At 63.0% G+C, this 22,113-nt stretch overlaps 6 protein-coding genes across 9 annotated transcripts; 3 read left to right on the top strand and 3 right to left on the bottom strand.

Annotated features, from left to right (window-relative positions):
- Positions 1–59: 59 nt before the first annotated feature.
- Positions 60–9,335, bottom strand: LOC140263225 (nascent polypeptide-associated complex subunit alpha). Its single transcript, XM_072358024.1, has 8 exons — positions 9,261–9,335; positions 8,778–8,849; positions 1,848–1,933; positions 1,655–1,732; positions 1,084–1,230; positions 719–847; positions 392–514; positions 60–222 (listed from the first exon to the last, which is right to left on the bottom strand). Exons 2-8 carry the CDS (start codon positions 8,845–8,847, stop codon positions 208–210), a joined length of 648 nt encoding a protein of 215 aa, XP_072214125.1. The 5' UTR covers positions 8,848–8,849; positions 9,261–9,335; the 3' UTR covers positions 60–207.
- Positions 3,013–7,045, bottom strand: LOC140263224 (uncharacterized). Its single transcript, XM_072358023.1, has 2 exons — positions 6,696–7,045; positions 3,013–6,247 (listed from the first exon to the last, which is right to left on the bottom strand). Exons 1-2 carry the CDS (start codon positions 6,904–6,906, stop codon positions 3,069–3,071), a joined length of 3,390 nt encoding a protein of 1,129 aa, XP_072214124.1. The 5' UTR covers positions 6,907–7,045; the 3' UTR covers positions 3,013–3,068.
- A 203-nt stretch (positions 9,336–9,538) lies between the features above and the next one.
- On the bottom strand, positions 9,539–12,202 carry PRIM1 (DNA primase subunit 1). Of its 2 annotated transcripts, none has more exons than XM_072358020.1 (13): positions 12,083–12,202; positions 11,821–11,978; positions 11,637–11,743; positions 11,454–11,527; positions 11,145–11,281; positions 11,017–11,075; positions 10,835–10,944; positions 10,674–10,765; positions 10,447–10,591; positions 10,233–10,302; positions 9,929–10,014; positions 9,755–9,853; positions 9,539–9,673 (listed from the first exon to the last, which is right to left on the bottom strand). In XM_072358020.1, exons 1-13 carry the CDS (start codon positions 12,183–12,185, stop codon positions 9,654–9,656), a joined length of 1,260 nt encoding a protein of 419 aa, XP_072214121.1. In that variant the 5' UTR covers positions 12,186–12,202; the 3' UTR covers positions 9,539–9,653. The 2 variants fall into 2 exon arrangements, with proteins under 2 accessions (XP_072214121.1, XP_072214122.1); XM_072358021.1 differs by having other exon boundaries at positions 9,551–9,673; positions 9,755–9,836.
- Positions 12,203–12,525: 323 nt separating this feature from the next.
- Positions 12,526–14,218, top strand: LOC140263218 (retinol dehydrogenase 16-like). Its single transcript, XM_072358013.1, has 4 exons — positions 12,526–13,060; positions 13,130–13,388; positions 13,705–13,868; positions 13,986–14,218. Exons 1-4 carry the CDS (start codon positions 12,577–12,579, stop codon positions 14,201–14,203), a joined length of 1,125 nt encoding a protein of 374 aa, XP_072214114.1. The 5' UTR covers positions 12,526–12,576; the 3' UTR covers positions 14,204–14,218.
- A 525-nt stretch (positions 14,219–14,743) lies between these two features.
- On the top strand, positions 14,744–17,459 carry LOC140263194 (retinol dehydrogenase 7-like). 2 transcript variants are annotated; one of them, XM_072357961.1, is made up of 4 exons: positions 14,744–15,731; positions 15,800–16,058; positions 16,334–16,497; positions 16,589–17,459. In XM_072357961.1, the coding sequence occupies exons 1-4, from the start codon at positions 15,116–15,118 to the stop codon at positions 16,816–16,818; spliced, it is 1,269 nt and encodes a 422-aa protein (XP_072214062.1). In that variant the 5' UTR covers positions 14,744–15,115; the 3' UTR covers positions 16,819–17,459. The 2 variants fall into 2 exon arrangements, with proteins under 2 accessions (XP_072214062.1, XP_072214061.1); XM_072357960.1 differs by having other exon boundaries at positions 16,334–17,459.
- Positions 17,460–17,511: 52 nt separating this feature from the next.
- Positions 17,512–22,063, top strand: GPR182 (G protein-coupled receptor 182). 2 transcript variants are annotated; one of them, XM_072358026.1, is made up of 2 exons: positions 17,512–18,127; positions 19,838–22,063. In XM_072358026.1, the coding sequence occupies exon 2, from the start codon at positions 19,846–19,848 to the stop codon at positions 20,938–20,940; it is 1,095 nt and encodes a 364-aa protein (XP_072214127.1). In that variant the 5' UTR covers positions 17,512–18,127; positions 19,838–19,845; the 3' UTR covers positions 20,941–22,063. The 2 variants fall into 2 exon arrangements, with proteins under 2 accessions (XP_072214127.1, XP_072214126.1); XM_072358025.1 differs by lacking the exon at positions 17,512–18,127 and adding an exon at positions 19,066–19,123.
- Positions 22,064–22,113: the final 50 nt, after the last annotated feature.

Here is a 22,113-nt window from a genome sequence, read left to right as displayed (position 1 = left end):
CGGGGTTGGGGGGGGCGGCCTGTATGCGCGCGTCCAAAAGAAGCTGCGGCCTCAGTCAGTGCGGCTCTATCAATTAACTTTTATTAACTGATAGAAACAAGTACAAATGTTAAATGTAGGTTCCTTTATCTCTTCTCTGAAATAACCAAAAAAAAAAAAAAAAAAGAAAAAAAAAAAATAATAATAGGTTCCTCCTCCTCCATTCGGCTACATCGTCAACTCCTGAGGAGAAAGAAAGAGGCATCAGTAGGATCCCCCAATGGCGGCAATGAGGCCTATTGTTTGAGGCCTATTTGAGGTAGGCCTCAAACAGCACAGAGGTGGGACATGGGATATGGGATGTGGGACATGGGATGTGGGATGCAGCCCCCCCCAGCACACAGCAGCTCACCATTATAGCGTTTACAATGTCGTTGCTGTTGTTCTTCAGGGCACGGACCGCCTTCGCTCTGGACACGTTGGCCTGGGACATGACCAGCTCGATGTCTTTCACCTCCACACCGGTTTCGTCAACCTAAGAAAGCAGCGTCCAGCTCTGACTGCAGCTCAGCACGCTTTGCTCCTTGCAGCCCCCCCAAGGATCCGCACCCTTCTGCCATTGAGGCAGATGGAGAACTGCGTGCCTGCACACAAATCCTGCCTGGCTGCCCATCAGAGACAGCACAGCAGGCAGGAGATGGATGGGGAAGCCCTGCAGGGCCGCCTGGGGAAGGCTCACCTCTTCTTCCTCGCTCTCCTCCTGCACGGTGGGGGTCTGTGTGTTTTCCTGGATGTTTGAGACGGCTTCTCCTTGCACTTTGAACTTCTCGGCAGCCGCCAGCTGGGCCTGCTGGGACAGATCTTCAATCTGGAGGAGGGAAAGAGCAAAAGTGAGGCCAGGTCCGTGCAGTGTGATGGCGGCACATGGGCTCAGCAGCACCCCACGGGGATGCGAGACATCAGTGTGGGTTGTGGGCCTGCCTGCACCACCCCAGGGCACAAACAGGGGTGTAGGCAGCAAGAACAAACCCCCACCACCCCTCACAGCTCCCTGCTGCTGTGAACACGGAGGAGTGTGACTGCCTGGCACGGCTGTCAGCTGACCTTTGCTTCTCCAAAGACTATATAGGTGTCTGATGCTGGGCTCTTGTACACATCTGGTTTTGTGATGACAAAGAGGATGTTCTTAGATTTGCGGATGGTGACTCTGGTTACTCCTGTGACCTGGCGGAGGCCGAGTTTAGACATTGCCTGAAAAACAAACGAGAAAGAGAAGTGAAGGGATGAAGAGGTAAAACAGCTCAGCCCGTGAGTTGTGTCCCCTCACCATTCTCAGGTTTTCAGACTGACACAGCACAGTCTGGGAGGAAACATTTAAGTCCCATCTACATCATGGATCCACATCATCCATGGATCACGTGGAGCCACTCCAGACAAAAGGATTTTGCCTGTGAACAGGGACATTCCCTCGCCTAGGGGTCTAATGAAGGCAAAAAGTGATATGAACCTCTTGCAGCTTCCACAGGCCCTGCTGCTGCAGTGCTGGGCTGGGAGGTGAGGAGCTGCTGCTTTGAATGGCTTCCCAAGGCAAACACCAAGTACTCAGGGGTAATATGCCAGATCCCAAAGCCACAGCTTGTCCACGTGCACGTCTGCCCACCCGCCTTCCTCTTACCTTCCGTGCTTTCTTTTCACTCCGGCTCTGTTTTGCTTTGCTAACAGGTTCTTCATCTATTTCAGCTGCTGCTGCAAGCTGCAAGGAGAGCAAATATGAGACTGCTGTGACAACCATACAGAGCTGGTGGGGTACAGGGCATCTGTCTGTCCCCACAGGGCACAGGGGGTGGCTGGCTTGCACCCCTCCCTACCTGTGCCTGCTGTGTTGTGGCCTGCGTGGAGTCGTGCTCTTCAAGCTCTGGTACAGACTCATCGCTGTCAGACTCTGTTCCGGACCCTGCAGAAATGAATGTCACAGTTCTCAGCTCAGCACCTTGCCAGGAGCTTCAGGCAGCTCCAGGGGACACAGTAAGCTCACGGAAACCCTAATGCCTTAGTGTCAGCTGTTGCTGGTGATTTGAATTCCAAGTGAAATGCGTTTCCAGTCGGTGTGCTTGAGTAACACCTGGTGGGAAGAGCTTTCCTTTGCAGCCACGAGCAGGGACTGCAGCAGGCCAACCAGAGCCACCAGCTCCCTGCCTCCTCCTGCCTCTTGCCATGGTGGAAGATGCCCAAGAGCAGCCAGAGAAGCCACAGCAGGGGCCAGGCAGTGCTCTGTGGGGCTGAGCTCTATGTGTGCCTAAAGGCTCAGCCCAGCGCCACGGCCCAGTGAGTCAGCAGCAATGCTCTCAGAGCTCCTCAAACCTGTTCAGCTGCAGGCGCTGCAGGAGCTGAGACACGGCACGGAACCAAGACCCAGCCCACCAGGCCCTTGGGGCTGCTGCACCTCTCTGTGACTCGATGACAGGATGATCTATACTCGGTTTGAAAGCTCTCATCAAAAACAGCCTTTTGGACACTCAGGTTAGCTGCTCCACCAGCTCATGCAGTGCATGGTACCTTCCAGAACAAAGCAGAGCTGTGTGTCTCCAGCCCGCAGAGCAGGCTGCAGGGTGAGCTCAGTGCTCTCTCATGCAGCTGCCACCCAAATTCAGGCCCGTTTCCTTCTCTGGAAAGCGCCTCTGTACACACCACGCACACAGGAGCCCACAACAAAGATCTCTGCAGGTTGCTGGGTGATGCCAACAGCCCAGGCACCAGCACAGCCACCAGCTACGCTCTGCTGGGGGATGGACAGTGGGAAACCCACAGCCAAACCCGGACACACACAGCCGGGCACAGCACGGAGCAGCTCTTCCCATAGATCCAGCATGAAACCAGCTCAGGCAGCAGTCCCAACACCCACACAGGTCACACCGTGCTCCGTGCCTGACAACACGCTGTTAGTGACAGCAGCCTGCAGGCACCGAGCCCTGGAGAGGTGATGGCACAGCGACACCCCCCCACCCCCACCACCCCTCACCCCACTCTCAGCACTGCACACCCGCGGACGCACCGAGCGACACGGGGGGCACTCAGGGCCCCGTGCTGGGTTAGTATCCAGTGGGCAGCCAAGTGACACTCCATGCACACGGCAAACTGTGCTGACCAGCAGTACCCTTGTCATTCTTCACGACGGGCTGCTTAGGAGCAGGGGCCTCGGCAGGGGCCACGGCTGCTCGGGGAGAGAGGTCCACCAGGATGGGCTGCAGCGGCGGCTCGGCAGCGGGCACCTCGGGGGGGATCAGGGGGGGCAGGTCATCATCGTCATCAACAGCAGTGCTGGCAGGAACGGGGGCTTTCCCAGCAGGCTTGGCTGGGGATGGACGTGGAGCCTGCTTGCTGCCCTTAGTGGTGGGGGGCTGCTTCTTAGCAGGGGCAGCATTTGGCACAGAAGAGGCAGGAGGGGCGGCCTCTGCTTTCTGGGGTGTAGCACGATCAGCTGCTGGCTTTGGGAGGGCACCAGCAGCCCCCGGGGCTGAGGCAGCAGCACCTGGAGCTGGAGGCAGTGTGCCGGGGGCTGATGGGCTGGCAGGAGCTGCCTTGGCTGCAGGGGGGGCAGAGGGAGCAGAAGGGGCTGCCGAGGCAGCAGTGGGGCTCTTGGGAGATGCTTTGGCTGCAGCTGAAGGTGCTGGAGCTGCAGGGGGAGCAGATGGGGCAGCAGTGGGGCTCTTGGGAGGTGCTTTAGCTGCAGCTGAAGGTGTTGGAGCTGCAGAGGGGGCAGATGGGGCAGCAGTGGGGCTCTTGGGAGGTGCTTTGGCTGCAGCTGAAGGTGCTGGAGCTGCAGGGGGGGCAGATGGGGCAGCAGTGGGGCTCTTGGGAGGTGCTTTGGCTGCAGCTGAAGATGCTGGAGCTGCAGGGGGAGCAGATGGGGCAGCAGTGGGGCTCTTAGGGGACTTTTTGGCTGCAGGGGGGGCAGCTTGGGCTGGTGGAGCTGTGGCAGGAGCAGAGGGAGCAGACTGGGCAGCAGCAGGACTCTTGGGGGGCTTTTTGGCTGCAGTGGGGGCAGCTTGGGCTGGTGCAGCAGAAGGAGTAGCAGCAGAGCCCTTTGGGGGCTTTTTGGCTGCAGTGGGGGCAACTGGAGCTGCAGAACCTGCTGAAGCCGCTGCAGCAGAGGGAGAGGATGTGGCAGCAGCAGAGCTCTTCGGGGACTTCTTGCCTGCAGGGGGTGCAGCTGGAGCTGCCAGCACAGGTGTGACAGGGGGGGAGCTGGCAGGGGCAGAGGGGGCAGCAGCTGGGCTCCCAGGAGCTGCTTTGGCTGCTGCTGGAGGAGCTGCAGGAGCTGGTGCAGCAGTAACAGGGCTCTGGGGAGCCACTTTGTTGGCAGCAGGGGCAGCTGCAGCCTGGGGAGCTGCAGGAACTGCAGCAGCAGGGACAGAGGGAGCAGTGTCTGGGCTCTGGGGAGCTGCAGGAACCACAGCAGCGGGAACAGAGGGTTTGCTGACAGGGCTCTGGGGAGCTGCTTTGGTGGCAGCAGGGACAGCTGCAGGAGCTGGAATGGCAGCAACAGGGCTCTTGGGAGCCACTTTGGTGGCAGCAGGAGTAGCTGGAGTTGGGGGACCTGCAGGAACCGCAGCAGCAGGAGCAGAAGGGGCAGCAACAGAGCTCTGGGGAGCTGCTTTGGTGGCAGCAGGGACAGCTGCAGGAGCTGGAATGGCAGCAACAGGGCTCTTGGGAGCCACTTTGGTGGCAGCAGGAGTAGCTGGAGTTGGGGGACCTGCAGGAACCGCAGCAGCAGGAGCAGAAGGGGCAGCAACAGGGCTCTGGGGAGCTGCTTTGGTGGCTGCAGGAGTAGCTGGAGGAGCTGGTGTGGCAGGAACAGGGCTCTGGGGAGCTGCTTTGGTGGCTGAAGGGGCAGCTGGAGTTGGAGGACCTGCAGGAACCACAGCAGCAGGAGCAGAGGGGGCAGCAACGGGGCTCTGGGGAGCTGCCTTGGTGGCAGCAGGGGCAGCTATAGGAGCTGGAGTAGCAGCAACAGGGCTCTGAGGAGCTGCCTTGGTGGCAGCAGGGGCAGCTGTAGGAGCTGGTGTGGCAGGAACAGGGCTCTTGGGAGCTGCTTTGTTGGCAGCTGGAGCTGGGACAGCTGCAGGAACCGCAGCAGCAGGAGCAGACGGGGTGGTGACTGGACTCTGGGGTGCTCCTTTGGCCGCAGGAGGGGTGGCTGGAGCTGCCATTGCTGGTGTGACAGGCAGGGGGCTGGCAGGAGCAGGAGTTACAGCAGCTGGCAGTGAGACAGGGATGGCTGGAGCTGCTTTAGCTGGAGCTGCTGCTGCTGGTGGCCCTGAGGAGGACAATGAAGATGCTGGGGATGGACTGGGCAGAACAGGGGCTGTCACAGTAACTGGGTTCCCAGGGGGTGGCCTGGCCACAGAATGGGGAACAGCAGGGCTGCCAGGAGCTGCCAAGGCAGGGCCCACAGGACAGGTCATGGTCCCAGAAGGAGCAGCTGGAGCCAGCGGACAGATGGGAGTACCAGACATGGAGCCCCGCACGGGAGCAGCAGCGCTGCAGGGAACTGTACCACCCGGCAGCAGAGGGGCCAGCGCCATGGGGGCAGACAGAAAGATGGGTGGGGAGATGGTGGCTGCCAGGGCTGGGCCCAGGGGAGCAGCTGGAGGGGGCAGGGGTGCAGCAGGATGCACTGGCATGGCAGGGGGGCTCTGGGGAGGAGCTGTGGTACCTGCAGGGGCTGCTGCTTGGGGGGGTGCCTGGGGCAAAGCAGTTGGGGCTGCCCCAGGGCTCTTGGGAGGTGCAGGGTGAGGGGCTGAGGCTGCAGCTCCAGTGGGGCTGGGAGGAGCAGAGACTTTCACAGGAGGCATGAGAGCAGCTGGGAGACAGCCAGGACTCACTAGAGATGGGGAGGCTGCTGGGGGGGCTGCCTGCCCTGCAGCAGGAAGTGCAGCCAGAACTGGTGATGCTGGGGCTGGGAGTCCTGGAGATACTGGGCTGACTGGGGCAGCAGCAGGCCCTGGAGAACCTTGGGCAGCAAAACCAGTTGGGGACGGTGGAACTGGAGCTGGAGGAGGGGAAGAAGTAACTGGGAGGGGCAGAGCTGGGGCAGAGGGCTGGGGAGGGGCAGAAAAGACAGGAATTGCTGCAGCTGGTACCACAACAGGGGAGAGAGGGGCTGGGGGCACGGCTGGGGCAGAGCTGGGTGGCTCTGCAGGAACAGCCTGGGCATCTGGACCCAGGGCTGGAGTCAGAGGCAGGGAATGAGCAGCAGGAAGAACAGCTGAAGGAAAGAAACAAAGTGAACCCATGAGAAAAAAAATAAGAGAAAACAAAGGCAGGGCAGGAAGAAACACACACACACACACACACAACAGCCAGTCCTCTGTCTTCTGGCTATGGGCTCCCCACACCTCCAGAACCCAAGTGCAAATTGCCCTGAGGGCTCTCAGGGATCCCACCCTGGGCAGCACTGCTCCAGCACACCCACCTCACTGGGAAGCAGTCCCTGGCTCAGGGGTGACACACACTGAGCTGGAGAGCAGCAGGCAGCCAGCCTCCCTCAACAGCCTCCTCAAGAGGAGCAGGTGGAAGCCTACCTGGCTCCTCTGAGCACAGGACAGGGCCAGGACCCAGAGTCCTCCCTCTGCACACCATTAGGGTTAATGCAACCACAAACATCCAGAACAGCACACTGTGGTTAATGTGACACACGGGGTGTTACAAGGTACCTGGCGCAGTGGCAGGAGGAGAGGCAGCAGGGGCTGCAGGAGGGAGGACAGCTGGAACTGAATGGTGAGAAGGACAGTTTGTTACCACACACTGGGAGCGCCCGCTGTCCCGTCCCATGCAGCAGGCCCTGCCCTCCACTTGGGCCATTCCCAAAGCCTGACACAGAACCAAAGGAGCCCAGGGCGGGGGAGAGGCAGCGTGAGAGCCCATGGCAGCAGCACTGATCAGACCAGCACAACCAGCACCGCCAGTCAGGAGAGCAGAACTGGCTCTATGGGCAGCACAGCCCTGCACACCCACAGCGACATGGAGACAGGACAGGGCATGTGGCCAGGCCTCCTGCCAAGGGCTGAGCGTCCCAACCCAGATCACAGAGCCGCAGCCACGTGACTTGAGCAGATTTCTTCCTTCTTCCCTTTTGGATGCTGACTCTTGCCTGCTGTCCTGCAGGAAGGAGCCACTTCACATGGATCACCTACAGGAGGGCTCTATTTTTCCCAAGTAAAGACTAAAGCCAGTCAGGTACTCCACTCCTCACCATTGTTGTCCAGAGCAGCAACACGCACAGGACTCACAGCAGCTTCATCTTCAGGCAGACTCGCTTTCTCTTCCCCAAGAACCACAGCTCAGAAGATGTTTTTAACACCCTACTGACCTCAAGCTATTCCAAAATGCAGGGCAGCAGAGGAGCCTGCAGCTGCTGTGCTGGATGCTCCAACCACTGGTCAGGACAGCCAGCGTGCACCAGGAAACTTCAGCTCCGGGGGAAGCCATAAACACTTCAAAAAGGAGCAGCGTGTCCTGCCAAGAGCAAGCTGGCCCCTGGCCCTGAACAAGCAGAAAGAAAACTCTGCTCTCTCAAGAAGAAAATCTGTCCAGTCCTCTCTGTTCCTTCACCCACATGCAATGGAGAGCACAGTGTGAGACCATCCTGCAATCAGCCCCACAAATAACCCCCCCCCCTCCTTCTCCAGCAGCCACTTCCACAAACAAACGTGGAGTGTGGGACTCTTGCAAACTGTGTATAATTTGTTAAGGGATGTTTACAAGAAATAGACTGCAATGCCTCTTGTGACCAGCTAAAGGCTGCAGCCCTGCCCTATGCAGAGACCTCTGTGCTGAGCATCACCAACTTCCCACACACATGAGATGAAAGCCAAAGGAAGCCACTGAAGATTCCCACCCTGCACTATGAGCCCTCCCAAGCCCGGCTTCCTGCCTGGCCTGGCCCCAGAAGAGCTGGCTCAGCACAGAGAGGACGATCACAACAGCTCACCATTCCACCTCCACAACAACCAAGAGGGGTCCAGCAGCCCTCCTCTGCCTCCCCACCCCCCAGGACAGGGGACAGCACTGTCACAGCTCTGGCAGCTGTGCACACGCTGCCTGGGATCAACAACTTCTCCCAACCTCCACGACGCCGTGAGAGATCTGAGAGCAGCACAGCAATAACAGAAGGTGACCCAAGGAAGCACAGAGCCCCAGGAGGAGGAGGCCCCGGGGACACAAGCCCCTGGCATGTAACCGAGCTGCAGGAATCCCAGCTATGCCTGACAGGGAACAGAGCAGCTGCCCCCGGCCACAGCTGTCACACAGCAGCCATCACTTCAACCTGCTCCACGAGGCCAATGAACGCTCCTTCTCACTGTCCAGGCTGCCTCAGCTCCTCCCGTGGTCTCACCCTCCCACACCCTTGGCCGTATCACCCATCTGACCATCACTCACTGCATGAGCTCCCCGTGTGTGTTTTCACGCCACACTGTAGATGATGCAACACCTCCCTCAGCGTGCAGAGACAAAAAAAGCATCATTTTAACGAGAAAACCTCCCTCTAAAAGTAACTCCAGCCTTTGTCACACCACGCACATTGACACAAAGCACACACAGACTTATACCTGGACACAATGAGGGCAGATAAGAGGTGCCCACGTTGCAACCCAAGGCCCCAAACGCTGCTGGATCCAACAGGCCAAGGCTGGGACTGAGGAGCCTCAACGCAGCACACGGCGCTGCCCTCAGCCGCTGCTGCTTCCTCCCCCCCCCCGGCGGCTCCCCCAGCACCGGCCGCTCTCCCTCCTTACCCGTCTCCGCCTGCGGCTGCGGCAGCTCCTGCTCCGTGGCCGGGACGGTTTCTGTAGCTTCGCCGGGCATTTCTGCGTGGATAAAGGGGGAAAATAAACCCACACCGGACTCGCGGCCGCCCCAAGACGTGCCCGAATTGCCGCCTTCAGACACCGGCAACGGGCCTCACTCAACGGCACCGCACACCGGGGGCTCCGACATCAACCGGCACCTTCCCGTGCCGTTAAACGGCAGCGCGGACCCGGCGCGGGGCGGATCCCAGGCGGCCCCACGGCTCGGCCCGGCAGCGGCCTACGCGACTCTGCCGCCTCCCCTCAGCCCGACCGCGGCCTCAGCCGCCTCCCCCGCCGCACGGAGCCGGCCCGGCCTCACCGACGGCCCTGACCGCTCCGCCGCCGCCCTCCCGCGCTCCCTCCCGGCTCGGCCGCGCTCTCGGCCCCACGCGGCCGCGGATGGAGGCGGATGGCGGCGGCGACACTCACTGTACGGGGAAGCGGAGCCCAAGATGGCGGCAGAAAGAGACCAAGCGGCGGAAGGCGCGACTTCCGGAAAGACAATCACTTCCGGGGGAAGTGCGCAACGCGCTTCCGTCCGCCCGCCCCGCCGGCTGCGCACGGACGTTCCGGGCCACGTTCGGACGTTCCGGGCCACGTTCGAACGTTCCGGGCCACGTTCGGACGTTCCGAGGCACGAGAACGGGAGTCGTTCCCCGGGACCCCCATCCCTTCCACCCCGCAGCCCCAGGGAGGCGGACACGGAGCTGAGCAGCAAGTTTTAATGGATTTCGGGTACAAAAAGTACAAAAAAAGCACTAAACAAAAGTGAGAAGGGGACACAAAGCCGGGGGGGGGGGGTCGTTCAGCCTCCGTGCGTGGTCAGAACTCTCCCTGCAGGTCTGGGAAGGAGCAGAAATGGGGTTTAATGGAGGATCCGGCCATAGAGGAGCAGCTGAAGGTGGAGCTGCCCCAGCTCTCACCGCTCCTCCGCAGCCGCTCCGTGCGCCGCTCGCGCTCCATCTCCTCCAGGAACTGCTCGAAGGTCTTTACATAGGGAGCCAGCTGCGTCCGGCGGTAATCTGAGATATGGGGGGTATATGGGAGATGGGTCTGAACCCCCAACAGCCATTAACCCGCCCTGCCGCCCCGCTCACCCCGCAGCCGCCGCTTCGGCTCCGGCTCCTCGTCGTCCTCCTGCTCTGCATCGTCACCAGCTGCATCCAGCTCCTGGCACAGCGAGCTGCAGGGAAAGGCAGGGCAGGACGGGGGGGGCTGCTCACAATGGGGGCTGCTCACAATGGGGGCTGCTCATAATGGGGGCTGCTCACAATGGGGCTGCTCACAATGGGGCTGCTCACAATGGGGGCTGCTCATAATGGGGGCTGCTCATAATGGGGGCTGCTCACAATGGGGCTGCTCACAATGGGGGCTCCCCCCACACCAGCCCCACTCACTGACCTGATGGTGGGCACCGCGAATGGGTCGAAGTCATCCAACCTCTGCAGGTCCAGAGGCACCGAGATGCGGCCTGCAAGACACAGAGCTGCTGCCCGGGTTGCCCAGAGCGGGGTGCTGACCCCACAAACAGCTGCACCCCCCCCATGTTGGGGTATCCACCTGTTTGGGGTACCCCCCCAGTTTTGGGGTACCACCCCAGTCTTGGGGTACCCACCTGTTTTGGGGTGGACACTGAACGGGCTCTTCAGGAGGTGCCCGATGCCTTTGCTGACGTTGATGTCGAGCCGTGGGAAGCAGTACTGCAGCATGATCTCCCAGTCCGCATAACACGCCGTGCCCTTCCCGCTGCCCGCCGCCCGCTGTGGGTACAGCTGGTCAAAGGGGCAGCACCGCCCCATAACCGCCCCATAGCTGCCCCATAGCCGCCCCACAGCCACTCACCCTCGTCCGCTCCATGCGGCCCTTCAGCAGCTCCCAGCGCTGCCCCGAGTCACGCTTCTTGGGGAACTCACTGTGCAGCAGCTCACGGTGCTCTGTGGGGCTGTTAAGGCCCATCGCAGCCAACACAACCCCCACCCCGAGCCCAGCAGTTGGAAGGATACCTTCTGGAACCAGAGCCAGCACTTTGTCCCAGCGCTCGGGGCTGCCCAGGATGTCCTGGCCCTGCAGTGCATACGCCTCAAAGTATTTCTCCACCACGTTCACCGACCGCCTGAGGAGCAGATGGAGAAGCTCAACGCCCCGTGACCATCAGCTCCGCACCGGGCAGAGCATCCCCACCCACCTGATGAAGGGGTGCACGGGCTCCGAGAGGTTCACCTTCTTCACCGTCTCAGATCCGCCCTGCAAAGGACAGAGTGCTCAGCCCGAGCAGGTGGGCAGCACAACCCCCCTCCCCCTCCATAGACCCACCTTCACCAGGCTCAGATACTCCACAGCAGCCGCACGCAGAGCTGGGGACCATTTGCGTACGGCGTCGTCGCAGACCCAGCAGTGGACACCTCTCCTTCCTGAGTACACCCACAGGCGGTGCTTCATGCCCAGGTCCTCTATGGGGCACAATGGGGCTGGGGGAGCACGCCGGGCACCTGCACACCCTCTGCTCCTGCTTCAGCCCCACGGCAGCGCTCCCCCAGCCCCACTTGAAGGCACCGCAAGGGACAGCAGGGTCTGGATACGTGCTCAGTGCACAGAGGCTGTTTGCATCCCTGCATCCCTCACCCAGGAGCGCGCGGTCGATCACACGGACAGCGATGGTCATCAGAGTCCAACACTTGGAGCAGATGTCAGCCGAGCTGTGGGCAGAGCACAGCGGTCAGATGGGTGCCATGCATCCCTTATCTGGGTCACCTATGGGGCTGCAACCCCCGTCCCGTCCCCAATCCCCCTCCTCTCCCCAGGGACCTGCAGCACGTCCGAACGTCATCATAGTCGGTCATGTCGATGTCGAACACCAGCTCCTTCTCCACGGGTTGGAACGCCCCGAGGTGAACCGTGTTGTGCTGGTTGGGCTGCGGGGAGCAGAGGGGTCACGGCGCTGCCATCCAGCAACCAGCGGGGGTGGAAAAGGAGCGGGGGGGGGACGCACGCGGTGCGAATAGACGGCCCCGATGTCGATCTTGTAGGGGTTGGTCCTCTGCAGCTCCTTCTCCAGCTCCTGCGGGCTCCCGAACGACTGGAACCGCACGTACACGTCGTCCCGCAGCGTGAAGGAGAACTCCCGCAGCTGGAAGTAGTTCTTCTCCACTGCGGGGACGCGGAGCGGGTCGGCTTGGGGGGCACGTGGGGACCCCGCCCGGTGCGCCGTCCCGGCCCCGCACTCCCCCTCCCCGCCCGGTCCCGCCTCTCACCGCCGCCGTAGCCGAGCCAGCGGCCGTAAGCGCCGTGCGGGAAGAGCCGGCGGTAGAACACCGGGAGCAGCTCCGGTAACGCAGCCGGTTCGAACGGCGCCATGGCGGGAAGCGGAGGGAAGCGGCGGGGCCGAAAGAACCCGCGGGTCGCTGGGAGATGTAGTTCGGCCCCTCCCGGAACGGAGCCGCGCGGCTCCAGCAGCGCCGGCCGTCGGGGCACCGGAGCGGAGGGGCGGGGACCCCCCCGCGGGGCTCAGCACCGGCACCGACCCGGTCCCTGCTCGGAACGCCGGCCGAGTGCCGGGAGCGGAGCCCCAGCGTGGGGCGGCAGCCGCGGGGTGGTTCGAGGGCAGCGGGATGGATGCGCTCAGCCCCGTGCCAACGAGGGGCGGCTTTGCCAAAGGGCCGACAGCGAGACCGGGGGGTCACGGATGGGGTTTGAAAGCACGGGACGAGGGAGGACGGGCTGAGCCGCTGCCCGGCCCCGTGTTCAGATGCGTTGTCACAACGCTGCTCCCAGACCGGCCCCGCAGGGTTGGGCCGGTCCAAGGTCAGCACGGGCTGCGCTGCTCTGCACTTTGCTGCGGTGTCCCCGCTGTGCTCAGCGAGTCCCGGCCGCCTCCGCCTCCTGTTCCTTCTCCTTCTGCTCCCGCTGCCGCCCCACGATGTGGCTGTGGCTGCTGGCGCTGCTGGGGCTCTGGCTGCTGCGGCGTTGGCACCGAGAGCGGCAGACGGTGCCCGGCCTGGACGAGAAGTTCGTGCTGATCACGGGCTGCGATTCGGGCTTTGGCAGCCTGCTGGCACGGCAGCTGGACGCGAGGGGGCTGCGGGTGCTGGCGGGCTGCCTGACCGAGTCGGGGGCCGCGAGGCTGCGGGCGGCCGCCTCGTCGCGCCTGCAGACCGTCCTGCTGGACGTCACGTCCAGCCACAGCATCGCCGCCGCTGCCGCGTGGGTGCGGGAACGCGTGGGGGAGAGAGGTAGGAGGGGGTCCGGGTGGGGAGGGGGTGGCCCGGAGGGGGTCCCGGCTCATCCCGGCCCTATCGCAGGGCTGTGGGGGCTGGTGAACAACGCCGGCATCGCCGTCCCCACCGCCCCCAACGAGTGGCTGAGGAAGGAAGACTTCGTGGCGGTGTTGAACGTCAACCTGGTGGGGCTGATCGAGGTGACGCTCAGCCTCCTGCCGCTGGTGAAGAAGGCGCGGGGCCGCGTGGTCAACGTGGCCAGCGTGGTGGGCCGGCTGTCCATCTTCGGGGGCGGGTACTGCCCCTCCAAGTTCGGCGTGGAGGCCTTTTCCGACAGCCTCCGGTGAGTCCTGCGCTCCCCACACGGCTGCACCTCTCCAGGCTCTGCCTGGCAACATTACGGTGCCGGTACCGGGCAGGGAACCCCACTGCTCGGACCTTGCCCCACTGTGTGTCCCATGCAATGGCTCCAATGTTTGCTCTGCCCCCATCCCGTCCCACTGCGGTCAGTGTTTGCTCGTGCATCACCCCAGCCACGTGCTGGGCTGCTCGGGGTTCCTTCTGTGGTTGGGTTTCCCCCCTGTGCCCCGCAGCGAGGCCGTCCCCGTGCAGCCCACCCCACTCTGCTGCTCCCATCCCGTGGCATCGCTGCCTTCCAGGCTTGAGATGAGGCACTTCGGGGTGAAGGTGAGCATCATCGAGCCGGGCTACTTCAAGACAGGCATCACCAGCATTGCAGCCCTGGAGAAGAGCTTCCTCAGCACCTGGGAGAGGCTGCCCAGTGAAACCAAAGCCAGTTATGGGGACAAATACCTGCAGGACTGTGAGTGCATCCCCAAAGCCCACCTGGCACCGCAGTGCTGAGCTGCGCCGGGACCCAGCGGGGCCTCTTGGTCCCTTTGGCACGAGCTCAGCTCCTGCCCCCTCCCTCTGCCCTTAGTCCTGGCATCCGCGAGGAAGATGCAGAAGAGATGCAACCCCAACCTCTCCTTGGTGACGGACTGCATGGAGCACGCACTGACCAGCCGCTACCCGCGCTGCCGCTATGCAGCTGGCTGGGATGCCAAGCTGATCTACATCCCTCTCAGCTACTTTCCCTCTGCCATCACCGACGCGTTCTTTGCCTTGTCCTCCCCCAAACCTGCCCAGAGAGCGTGAGGCCGTGCGGGCAGAGCTGGCATCGCCCCGCACCTGAGATCCCACCTCAGCAAGCAAAGCACCGCGCAGCACCGCCGCGGCTGGCAAATGCTGCTGAATAAAGGTGACCTCCTCCTCCCTGCACGGTGTGGTCGAGCCGTACCCCTTCCCTCTGCAGCGCACTGAGGCTGTGCTTTGCCCACGGGGGAGCAGTCGGCACGGTGCTGCCAAGCCCCCAACCCTGCACAGGCCGTGCCCACTTTGCCATCCCTTGGAGCTGGGGGCAACCAGTGAGCGGGCAGCCATCCCAGTGCCATTGGGCAGCTCTCAGCCCCATCCCTGCTGCTCTGCCCCCACCCCAGCATCACCACATCCCCACGTCCTTCCCACGCAATGCAGCCAGCCCTGCAGTGCGGATCCAGGTGCTGTGCACAGCCTCGGGTCGTGCTCCATCAGCACGTGCAGCTGTTGCAGAGCTGCAGCAGCACTCCCGGCACGGCTCCGTGCAACACGAGGCAGCGAGGATTAAGGAACTTGAAGTTTATTTCAGCTCTGCTGCAATCCTGCCCGCCCTGCAGCTCTGCCTGCAGCTATTTGGGCACCGCTGCCCCCGCTGCTGCCCTGCGCTGCGTGGCTCTGCTCCTCGGCTCTGAGCTCTATTTATACGTGGGGCCGTGGGCCGTGCAAGGACTCGTGGAGAGGTGCAGACCTGCCCAGGTAACCCCGGGGTTTGTGCTTTGCTGTTTGCAGGTGCAGCTCCTCAGGGCCAGGTATGGAGCAGGGAGATGTGCAGGATGGGGTCAGGCGAGGCTGGGATGGGGGTGTCCCGGTGGGGTGGGAGCTTTGTGGGGCGGTGGGAGCTGCTCTGAAGTCACCCCATTGCAGTGCTGCGTTCTGGGCACTGAACTGTGTCCTCAGTGCTGCCTCCTCACGATGAAGGGAAACCTCTGCGGCGTGTTAAAGGAATGGAAACCGAGTGCTGTGAGCGGTGGGAGGGCGGGGATAGAGAGAGGGGGGCAGGTGGGGCCGAGAGCCACAAACAAGCGCCCACCCCGAGCACCGGTTGCGATGGGCTCCGATGGGGTGGTAGCTGATGGGAAGCGCGAGGACTCAAATCTGAGAACCAAAGACCCCAAATGCAGGGAACAGCCCCCCAGAATAGCGTGTGAGAGCTGCAGGGGCACAGCCAGGACCCAGGATGACCCCGACCCTGCCGCAGGTCCTTGCAGCCCCACGATGTGGCTGTGGCTGCTGGCGCTGCTGGGGCTCTGGCTGCTGCGGCGTTGGCACCTCGGGCAGCAGACGGTGCCTGGCTTGGATGAGAAGTTCGTGCTGATCACGGGCTGCGATTCGGGCTTTGGCAGCCTGCTGGCACGGCAGCTGGACGCGAGGGGGCTGCGGGTGCTGGCGGGCTGCCTGACCGAGTCGGGGGCCGCGAGGCTGCGGGCGGCCGCCTCGTCGCGCCTGCAGACCGTCCTGCTGGACGTCACGTCCAGCCACAGCATCGCCGCCGCCGCCGCGTGGGTGCAGGAGCGCGTGGGGGAGAGAGGTAGGAGGGGGTCCGGGAGGGGAGGGGGGTCCCGGAGGGGGTCCCGGCTCATCCCGGCCCTATCGCAGGGCTGTGGGGGCTGGTGAACAACGCCGGCATCGCCGTCCCCGCCGCCCCCAACGAGTGGCTGAGGAAGGAAGACTTCGTGGCGGTGTTGAACGTCAACCTGGTGGGGCTGATCGAGGTGACGCTCAGCCTCCTGCCGCTGGTGAAGAAGGCGCGGGGCCGCGTGGTCAACGTGGCCAGCGTGGTGGGCCGGCTGTCCATCTTCGGGGGCGGGTACTGCCCCTCCAAGTTCGGCGTGGAGGCCTTTTCCGACAGCCTCAGGTACAGCCCGGCCGTGTCCCTCTCGGGGTCTGGCAGCAGCAGAGCAGAGCTGGTTTGCCTCTAACCTACTTTCGCCATCCCCCCCCCCCACCCCCGGCAACTCCTGTCCCAATAGGAGGGAACTGAGCGCTGCGGGGTTGTGAAAGGTGTCCGTGTGGGCTGGGATTTGGGCGGGTTGTGCAAAGATGGAAAGGGTTGGAGAAGCTCCATCTCCGGGGTGGCAGTTCTGGCTCCCATCCCAGGGCAGTGACAGCGATGTCTCCATCCCCATTCAGGCGTGAGATGCGACCCTTTGGGGTGAAAGTCTCCATCATTGAACCCGGCGGATTCCGAACGGGGATGACCGACCCCAAAGCGGCAGCAAAGGAACTTGAGCGCCTCTGGTCACAGCTCCCGGTAGAGATCCGGGCATCCTACGGCCGCGGCTACCTGGAGACCTGTCAGTACATCCCCCCCCCACCCCTCACACAGCGCTGCAGCCACCCCACGGACCGCTCCGCCCCACTGACCCCCCTTTCTCCGCCCTACAGACGCCAACCGCAGCGCCCTCCTGCACCGCCTGAGCAGCCCCCGCTTGTCCCGTGTCACCACCCGCATGCAGCACGCTCTGCTGTCCCGCAGTCCCCGCAGCCGTTACGCCGCCGGGTGGGACGCTCTCCTCTTCCTGCTGCCTCTCAGCTACTGCCCGACGTGGCTCTGCGATGCTTTCATCTCCTTCGTGATGCCAAAACCGTTCTACGGGGCACCCGCCGCTTTCTGAGCGCATCCCCGTGCCCGTTCCGTGCTGCCCGCGGGGCTCCTGCGGGTGCAGGACCTCATTAAACGCGTCGTTCCCTTCTGCAGCAGCTGCCGTTGTGCCATCTGAGCTCACCGTTCCCCCCCCCCCCCCCCGCCTTTGCCATCCTCGCTCGTTGGGTGCTTTTCTATCCAGCTCCCACCTCCCGCAGCTGTAGGGGGCTGCAATCAGCTCCATCCCCCACGGCACCTTCAGCACGAGAGAGGAAAAGCCCCCCGTCCCCCCCTCCCAGTATCCCCCCTTTCACGGCTCCATTTGCCCCCGTTCTGCTCCCTCGGGGTCCGCTGGCACCGATGGGCGCTGCTCTGCTTCGGCACATCAGATGTGTGGGCGGTGACTCACGCATCCTTTCATACCTCTAATTAAGGGATAATTAGCCGTGACGATTCTGGAGATGGGCCCCCGAGGCTGCGCAATTGCCTGCAGGACTGAGCAGCGATCGGCACAGCCCCGCGTCGCCCACCCGCGTCCCTTCTCCCTTTAATGCGTGCGGGGGCTGAGCTCGTGGGGGTCCGGGGCGATGCGGGGTGTGGGGGGGCGAGGAGCCCTCGTGAGAAGCGGAGCCTTCCTGCGGGTTTGGTGGCTGCAGAGTCCCAGCAACAGGCACAACAGCATCGTGTCCCTGGGGGGGCTGCAGAGGGCGGGGGTGGAGGGGGCTGCGTGGGGGGGGCGCCTGGACTCGGAGCAGCGCTGCCAGCAGCTCAACACGAGGGAATGGTGGCTGCAGATTCAGCTCCTTGGGGTAGAAGTTCCCATGGGGTTTTGACTCTCCGACCCCCCCCCTCACACTGAGCTCCCTGGGGCCCCTCCACCCCAACCCGAGGCCTCTGAGCACGGCCCTTCCGGAGAGGAAGGGGCCCCTTATCCCATCAATCTCCAAACAAATGGGGCCCTGGGGGAGGGGGAAGGGGGGGGGGGACGTCTCAGCACGCTGAGCGATGCGGTCGGTGCGGTGCACTCTGAGCATCCCAGTTCGGTGCTGATGGAGCGGAGCTCGGAGGAACGGAGCTGCCCCCCTCGCCCCCCAGGTGCCAGGTGGGGTCACCCGCAGCGCTCAGCCCTTCTGTTCTGCCACAACCACCGGAGCTCCGAGCTGCTCCTTTCCCGAGCAGCCTGGAAGAAAAACGCCAACGCCAGGAGCTTCCCAGCACGCAGCGCATCCAGCCGGACCCCACGAACCTCTTTCAGGATGGCGATACCAACTCATGGCATCCCCGGCGTGGGGCAAAGCAGCGGCCGGTTCCTGTTTGCAAACAGCGAATCCCGTGGCTCGGTACCTGTTTGCTCTTTGGCCGCCCTCCCGTTGTTGAGAGAGCGCCCACTTATCAGTGCACGCGCTTCCCTGTTCCCTCCGTGCCTTCCTTCCGAGCGATTGTTGGTCACGATGTCTTGTCTGCACTTGTAAAGGAGATTTCCTGCAATTGTTCTGCAGGACTTGCAGCCCGAGGCAAAAACGTTCTGCCTATCAGCCCCCAACGCGGGGCAAGGCTGAACCCCCCTCCCTTCCCCCGCTGATCAGTTGTCCGCTGATTAATTACTGCCGGGCAGAGGAGCTGCCGTAGGGATGGATGTGTGCTGCATTCCGACGGCAGAGACGGCACCCGAGGGGGCTGCAATGGCCCGACCCCTCGGTGCTGTGCTGCGCCAAGCTGCCGTGCCGTGCTGCACCGTGCCAAGGCTGTCTTGTGCCACGCTGTGCTGCTCTGAGCCGTGCCGTGCTGTGTCGTGCCGTGCCATGCTGTGCCGTGCCGTGCCATGCTGTGCCGTGCCGTGCCATGCTGGGCTGTGCCGTGCCATGCTGGGCTGTGCCGTGCCGTGCTGGGCTGTGCCGTGCCGTGCTGAGCCGCGCAGCACCGCACTGTGCTGCTTTTGTCATCTTTCCCCAGCAAAGAACCCGAGGGTCTCCGCTCATCGCCGCAGGGACCACCCCATCCCACGGCCTCACAGCTCCGGGGATCCATTCCCCTCACCCGCACCCGGCCACGCTCCGCCCATGGCTCCGTGCCCCCCACATACCTCATGGGGCGGAGATGGATGCGTTGCGGACCCCCCCAAGCACTGAGAGCAGCACCTGTCCTTGTGTCCCCCCCACACACATACACCCCCCTCCCCAACGCACCGCCCTCGGGCACACACCGCGTCCCAGGGCCGCCTCAGGATACGGGGCTGCCGCACTCATTTCCTGCGGGGTGGGAGCCTGGAGTGCAGCCCCGCACGCCCAGAGCAGCTCCCGCAGCCGCGCCGCGAGGATCGCTCCGCGCACCCCCCGGTGAGCCGCGTCCCCGCACCCTGAAATCCCACCGCCACTGCGGGAGGAGAGCGCAGCGCAGCCCCGGGGCTTCGGGAACCGCTGCGGGGGGCTGCGATGCTGTGCGGTGCCGTGCGGTGCTGTGCGGTGCTGTGCGGTGCTGTGCAGTGCGGCCGTACCGTCGGGTCCTCCGTGCGTTCAGGGCTGGGGCGGTGCTGGGATCCGCGCTGGGATCCGCTGAGGGACCTTTTAAAGGAGCGATGTGGGAATTGGGACGCTGGAATAAAATCCCGTAGGGTTCAAATGAGCCTCAGAAGCTCAGAGAGCTGAGCTGTGCCAGCAGAAACCAGCTGGTTTTCAACTGTTTCCCAGCCGTGCTGCTCAGATTTTCTGCTTGATTTCATCTTGATCTTTTCCAGTGGCCAAATGAAGGCTGAGCTCGGCAGCCCCTCCCTTTATAAATAAGAACTGCCGTTTCTGGAGGGGTCTGGGGGGTCTCAGTAACGTCCCTGAGGGCAAAAAGGCGGAGGGATGTAAAGCAGAACCCGGCGAGCAGTTTGACAGCCACGTCTGGATCCGCGTCCCACACCCCGGTGCTGCAATTGGCCACCATTGGGGTGGGCAGAAAGCAGCAGAGAGGTGTGACCCTGTGGGGGTCTTCGAGGTTTATCACTCGGGGGGGGCTCCCAGCACCGCCGAGCGCTCCGCGGTTCATCGCTTTCCCTTTCCCCGCAGCTCCCAGCATGGCCGAGCCGACGGCAGCCCCCAGCGAGACGCCGGCCGCCCCCAGCGAGTTCGGCGAGTACCACAACCTGTCGGAGCTGTTCCACCTCCTCAACTACACCTACACCGCCTGCGAGTTCAGCCTGGATGAGAACGCCAAACGCGTGGCCGTTTTCGTGCTCTACCTCGCCATCTTCGTGGTGGGGCTGGTGGAAAACCTGCTGGTGGTCTGGGTGAACTGGCAGACTCGTAGCAGCCGGAGCCTGGTGAACCTCTACGTGCTGCACATGGCCATCGCCGACCTCGGCGTGCTGCTCTCGCTGCCAGTCTGGATGCTGGAGGTGATGCTGGACTATACCTGGCTCTGGGGCAGCTTCCTCTGCCGCTTCACGCATTACTTCTACTTTGCCAACATGTATGCCAGCATCTTCCTCCTCACCTGCCTCAGCGTGGACCGCTACGTCTCCCTGCGCGGCTCCTCTCCCTTCTGGCACCGGCACCAGCACCGCGCGCGCCGCATCATCTGCGCCTGCGTCTGGGTCCTGGCAGCAGCCATCCCCTTGGTGGAGGTGTCCCACATGCAGCTGGTGAACACCGGGGATCCCATCTGCATCTTCATGGCCCCCTTTGAGACCTACGATGAGTGGGCGCTGGCGGTCAGCTTGGCCACCACTGCCGTGGGGTTCCTCATCCCGTTCCCCATCATCGCAGTGTTCAACGTGCTGACGGCGCGGCTCGTCCGGCGCTCCAAGCCGGAGGGGGGGAGGCACTGCCTGCTCATCTATGCCTACATCGCGGCGTTCCTGCTCAGCTGGCTGCCCTTCCACGTCCTGCTGACGCTGCTCACCCTGGACGGCACCCACATCGTCCTGCATTGCTCCTTTGCCCACTTCCTCTACTTCTTCTACGACATCATCGACTGCCTCACGCTGCTGCATTGCGTCCTCAACCCCATCCTCTACAACTTCCTCAGCAAGAGCTTCCGCAGCAAACTCATCTCGGCCGTGGTCAGGTACATCCCCAAGGATGCAGCCGGGCAGAAGGGCGCAGAGGGCTCCTCCTCCTCCACCCAGCACTCCGTTGTCATCACAAAGGATGGTGGTGCACCCAGCTAAAAGGGAGCGGGGTGCCCACCCGAGGTGGGCCAGGGGCCGGGCAGCTCCCCATGGGCACGCTGTCCAGTGGGCGCTTTGCTTTCTGGTCTGCTGCCCACCACGCTCTGAAAGTGAGGGCAACGTGCCCATCAGGAGTCGTGGATGTGTCACCTCTGAGCGCTATCAGACCTATTTAGCCCAAGTAAGAAGAAGAGAAAGAGAGATGTTCTGCTTTCCTAGACAAACACTCGTAGCAATGGATACGTTGCTCGGTGCGCCCCGATCCCACGCAGCCCCACGCGCTCTGCAGCCCTCAGCTCATGCCTGAACCCCATTGTGGGATGAACATTGCCCTCCTGCTCCGATGCCATTCGAGCAGGATGGGGACAAAACCCATTGCTTTAACACAGCACCCAGCACAGAGCCCAGCACAGAGCCCAGCATCGCTCAAACGAAGGCGCTGCGGTGTGGGGTGCTGACACAGCACAGTGTTGAACTGCAGCAGGGAGGAACCACTCAGCACAGCTTTACAGCGCGACGTCTCAGACCCAGAGCTGGCGGCCTTCACCCTTCAGACATCACTGGGGTGAGAGCAGGGGGTCCCATCTGTATTCAGCAGCATGGGGTCAGAGCATCCAAAGTCCTTCCTGGCCTCGCTTCTGCTCAGCCACGCACTGTGTGTGGGTTGGGCCCTGGGCAGGGGAAGGTGAAAGTGCCACCGAAGGGAATTCATCCATCTGAAGGCCTTGAGCTGCCCAAGAAAGTGAAGCATAAGCAAATCGGACCGGATCCGGGGACAGGATGCTCACCGCCCCGTTGGAGCACAGGGCAGGATGTGCTGGAGGGTTCCTATGCACTGGGTCTGCACTGAACCCCTGGCACGGAGCAGCAGGAGAAGCCCCCCACCCCCAGCACACAGCCCCCACTGCTCTCCCATTGCACACCAGGGCTGGAGCAGCCCCCCAACTCATTTTCATTGCAGGACTGAAGCTGAGCACACAACAGCAAAGCCAGCAGGCACGAGACAAAGCCACGCAGCGCCGCGTTCCAAGTCCACACACAAAACACGTCGCTATATTTTACTGATTCAACCCATTTTTGGGATATCTAACACACCTGTGCCCACCCCCCTCCCCTCTCCAGAGCCACCCCCTGTGCAGAGCTGCCCCCCCCACCCCAACCCCCTGCTCCCAT

The sequence above is a fragment of the Excalfactoria chinensis genome, chromosome 28 (genome assembly GCF_039878825.1).
Source record: "Excalfactoria chinensis isolate bCotChi1 chromosome 28, bCotChi1.hap2, whole genome shotgun sequence".
Classification (NCBI taxonomy): domain Eukaryota; kingdom Metazoa; phylum Chordata; class Aves; order Galliformes; family Phasianidae; genus Excalfactoria; species Excalfactoria chinensis.
The sequence above is the reverse complement of the archived record's forward strand: the minus strand, read 5'-3'. Positions and strand labels throughout refer to the sequence as shown.

Coding starts and splice junctions, on each gene's coding strand:
- LOC140263224 (XM_072358023.1), bottom strand. CDS start 6,906: ATGGGCTCTCACGCTGCCTCTCCCCCGCCCTGGGCTCCTTTGGTTCTG. Junction 6,248..6,695: donor TCCTCCTGCCACTGCGCCAG/GTACCTTGTAAC, acceptor TCTTTCCTTCAG/CTGTTCTTCCTGCTGCTCAT.
- LOC140263225 (XM_072358024.1), bottom strand. CDS start 8,847: ATGCCCGGCGAAGCTACAGAAACCGTCCCGGCCACGGAGCAGGAGCTG. Junction 1,733..1,847: donor CCACAACACAGCAGGCACAG/GTAGGGAGGGGT, acceptor CTCTCCTTGCAG/CTTGCAGCAGCAGCTGAAAT. Junction 1,231..1,654: donor GTGAAAAGAAAGCACGGAAG/GTAAGAGGAAGG, acceptor TTTGTTTTTCAG/GCAATGTCTAAACTCGGCCT.
- LOC140263194 (XM_072357960.1), top strand. CDS start 15,116: ATGAAGGGAAACCTCTGCGGCGTGTTAAAGGAATGGAAACCGAGTGCT. Junction 15,732..15,799: donor GGAGCGCGTGGGGGAGAGAG/GTAGGAGGGGGT, acceptor GCCCTATCGCAG/GGCTGTGGGGGCTGGTGAAC. Junction 16,059..16,333: donor GCCTTTTCCGACAGCCTCAG/GTACAGCCCGGC, acceptor ATCCCCATTCAG/GCGTGAGATGCGACCCTTTG.
- PRIM1 (XM_072358020.1), bottom strand. CDS start 12,185: ATGGCGCCGTTCGAACCGGCTGCGTTACCGGAGCTGCTCCCGGTGTTC. Junction 10,766..10,834: donor GCTGGCTCTGGTTCCAGAAG/GTATCCTTCCAA, acceptor ACAGCCCCACAG/AGCACCGTGAGCTGCTGCAC. Junction 9,674..9,754: donor GGAGCGGCTGCGGAGGAGCG/GTGAGAGCTGGG, acceptor GCTCCTTCCCAG/ACCTGCAGGGAGAGTTCTGA.
- GPR182 (XM_072358026.1), top strand. CDS start 19,846: ATGGCCGAGCCGACGGCAGCCCCCAGCGAGACGCCGGCCGCCCCCAGC.
- LOC140263218 (XM_072358013.1), top strand. CDS start 12,577: ATGCGTTGTCACAACGCTGCTCCCAGACCGGCCCCGCAGGGTTGGGCC. Junction 13,389..13,704: donor GCCTTTTCCGACAGCCTCCG/GTGAGTCCTGCG, acceptor GCTGCCTTCCAG/GCTTGAGATGAGGCACTTCG. Junction 13,869..13,985: donor GGACAAATACCTGCAGGACT/GTGAGTGCATCC, acceptor CTCTGCCCTTAG/TCCTGGCATCCGCGAGGAAG.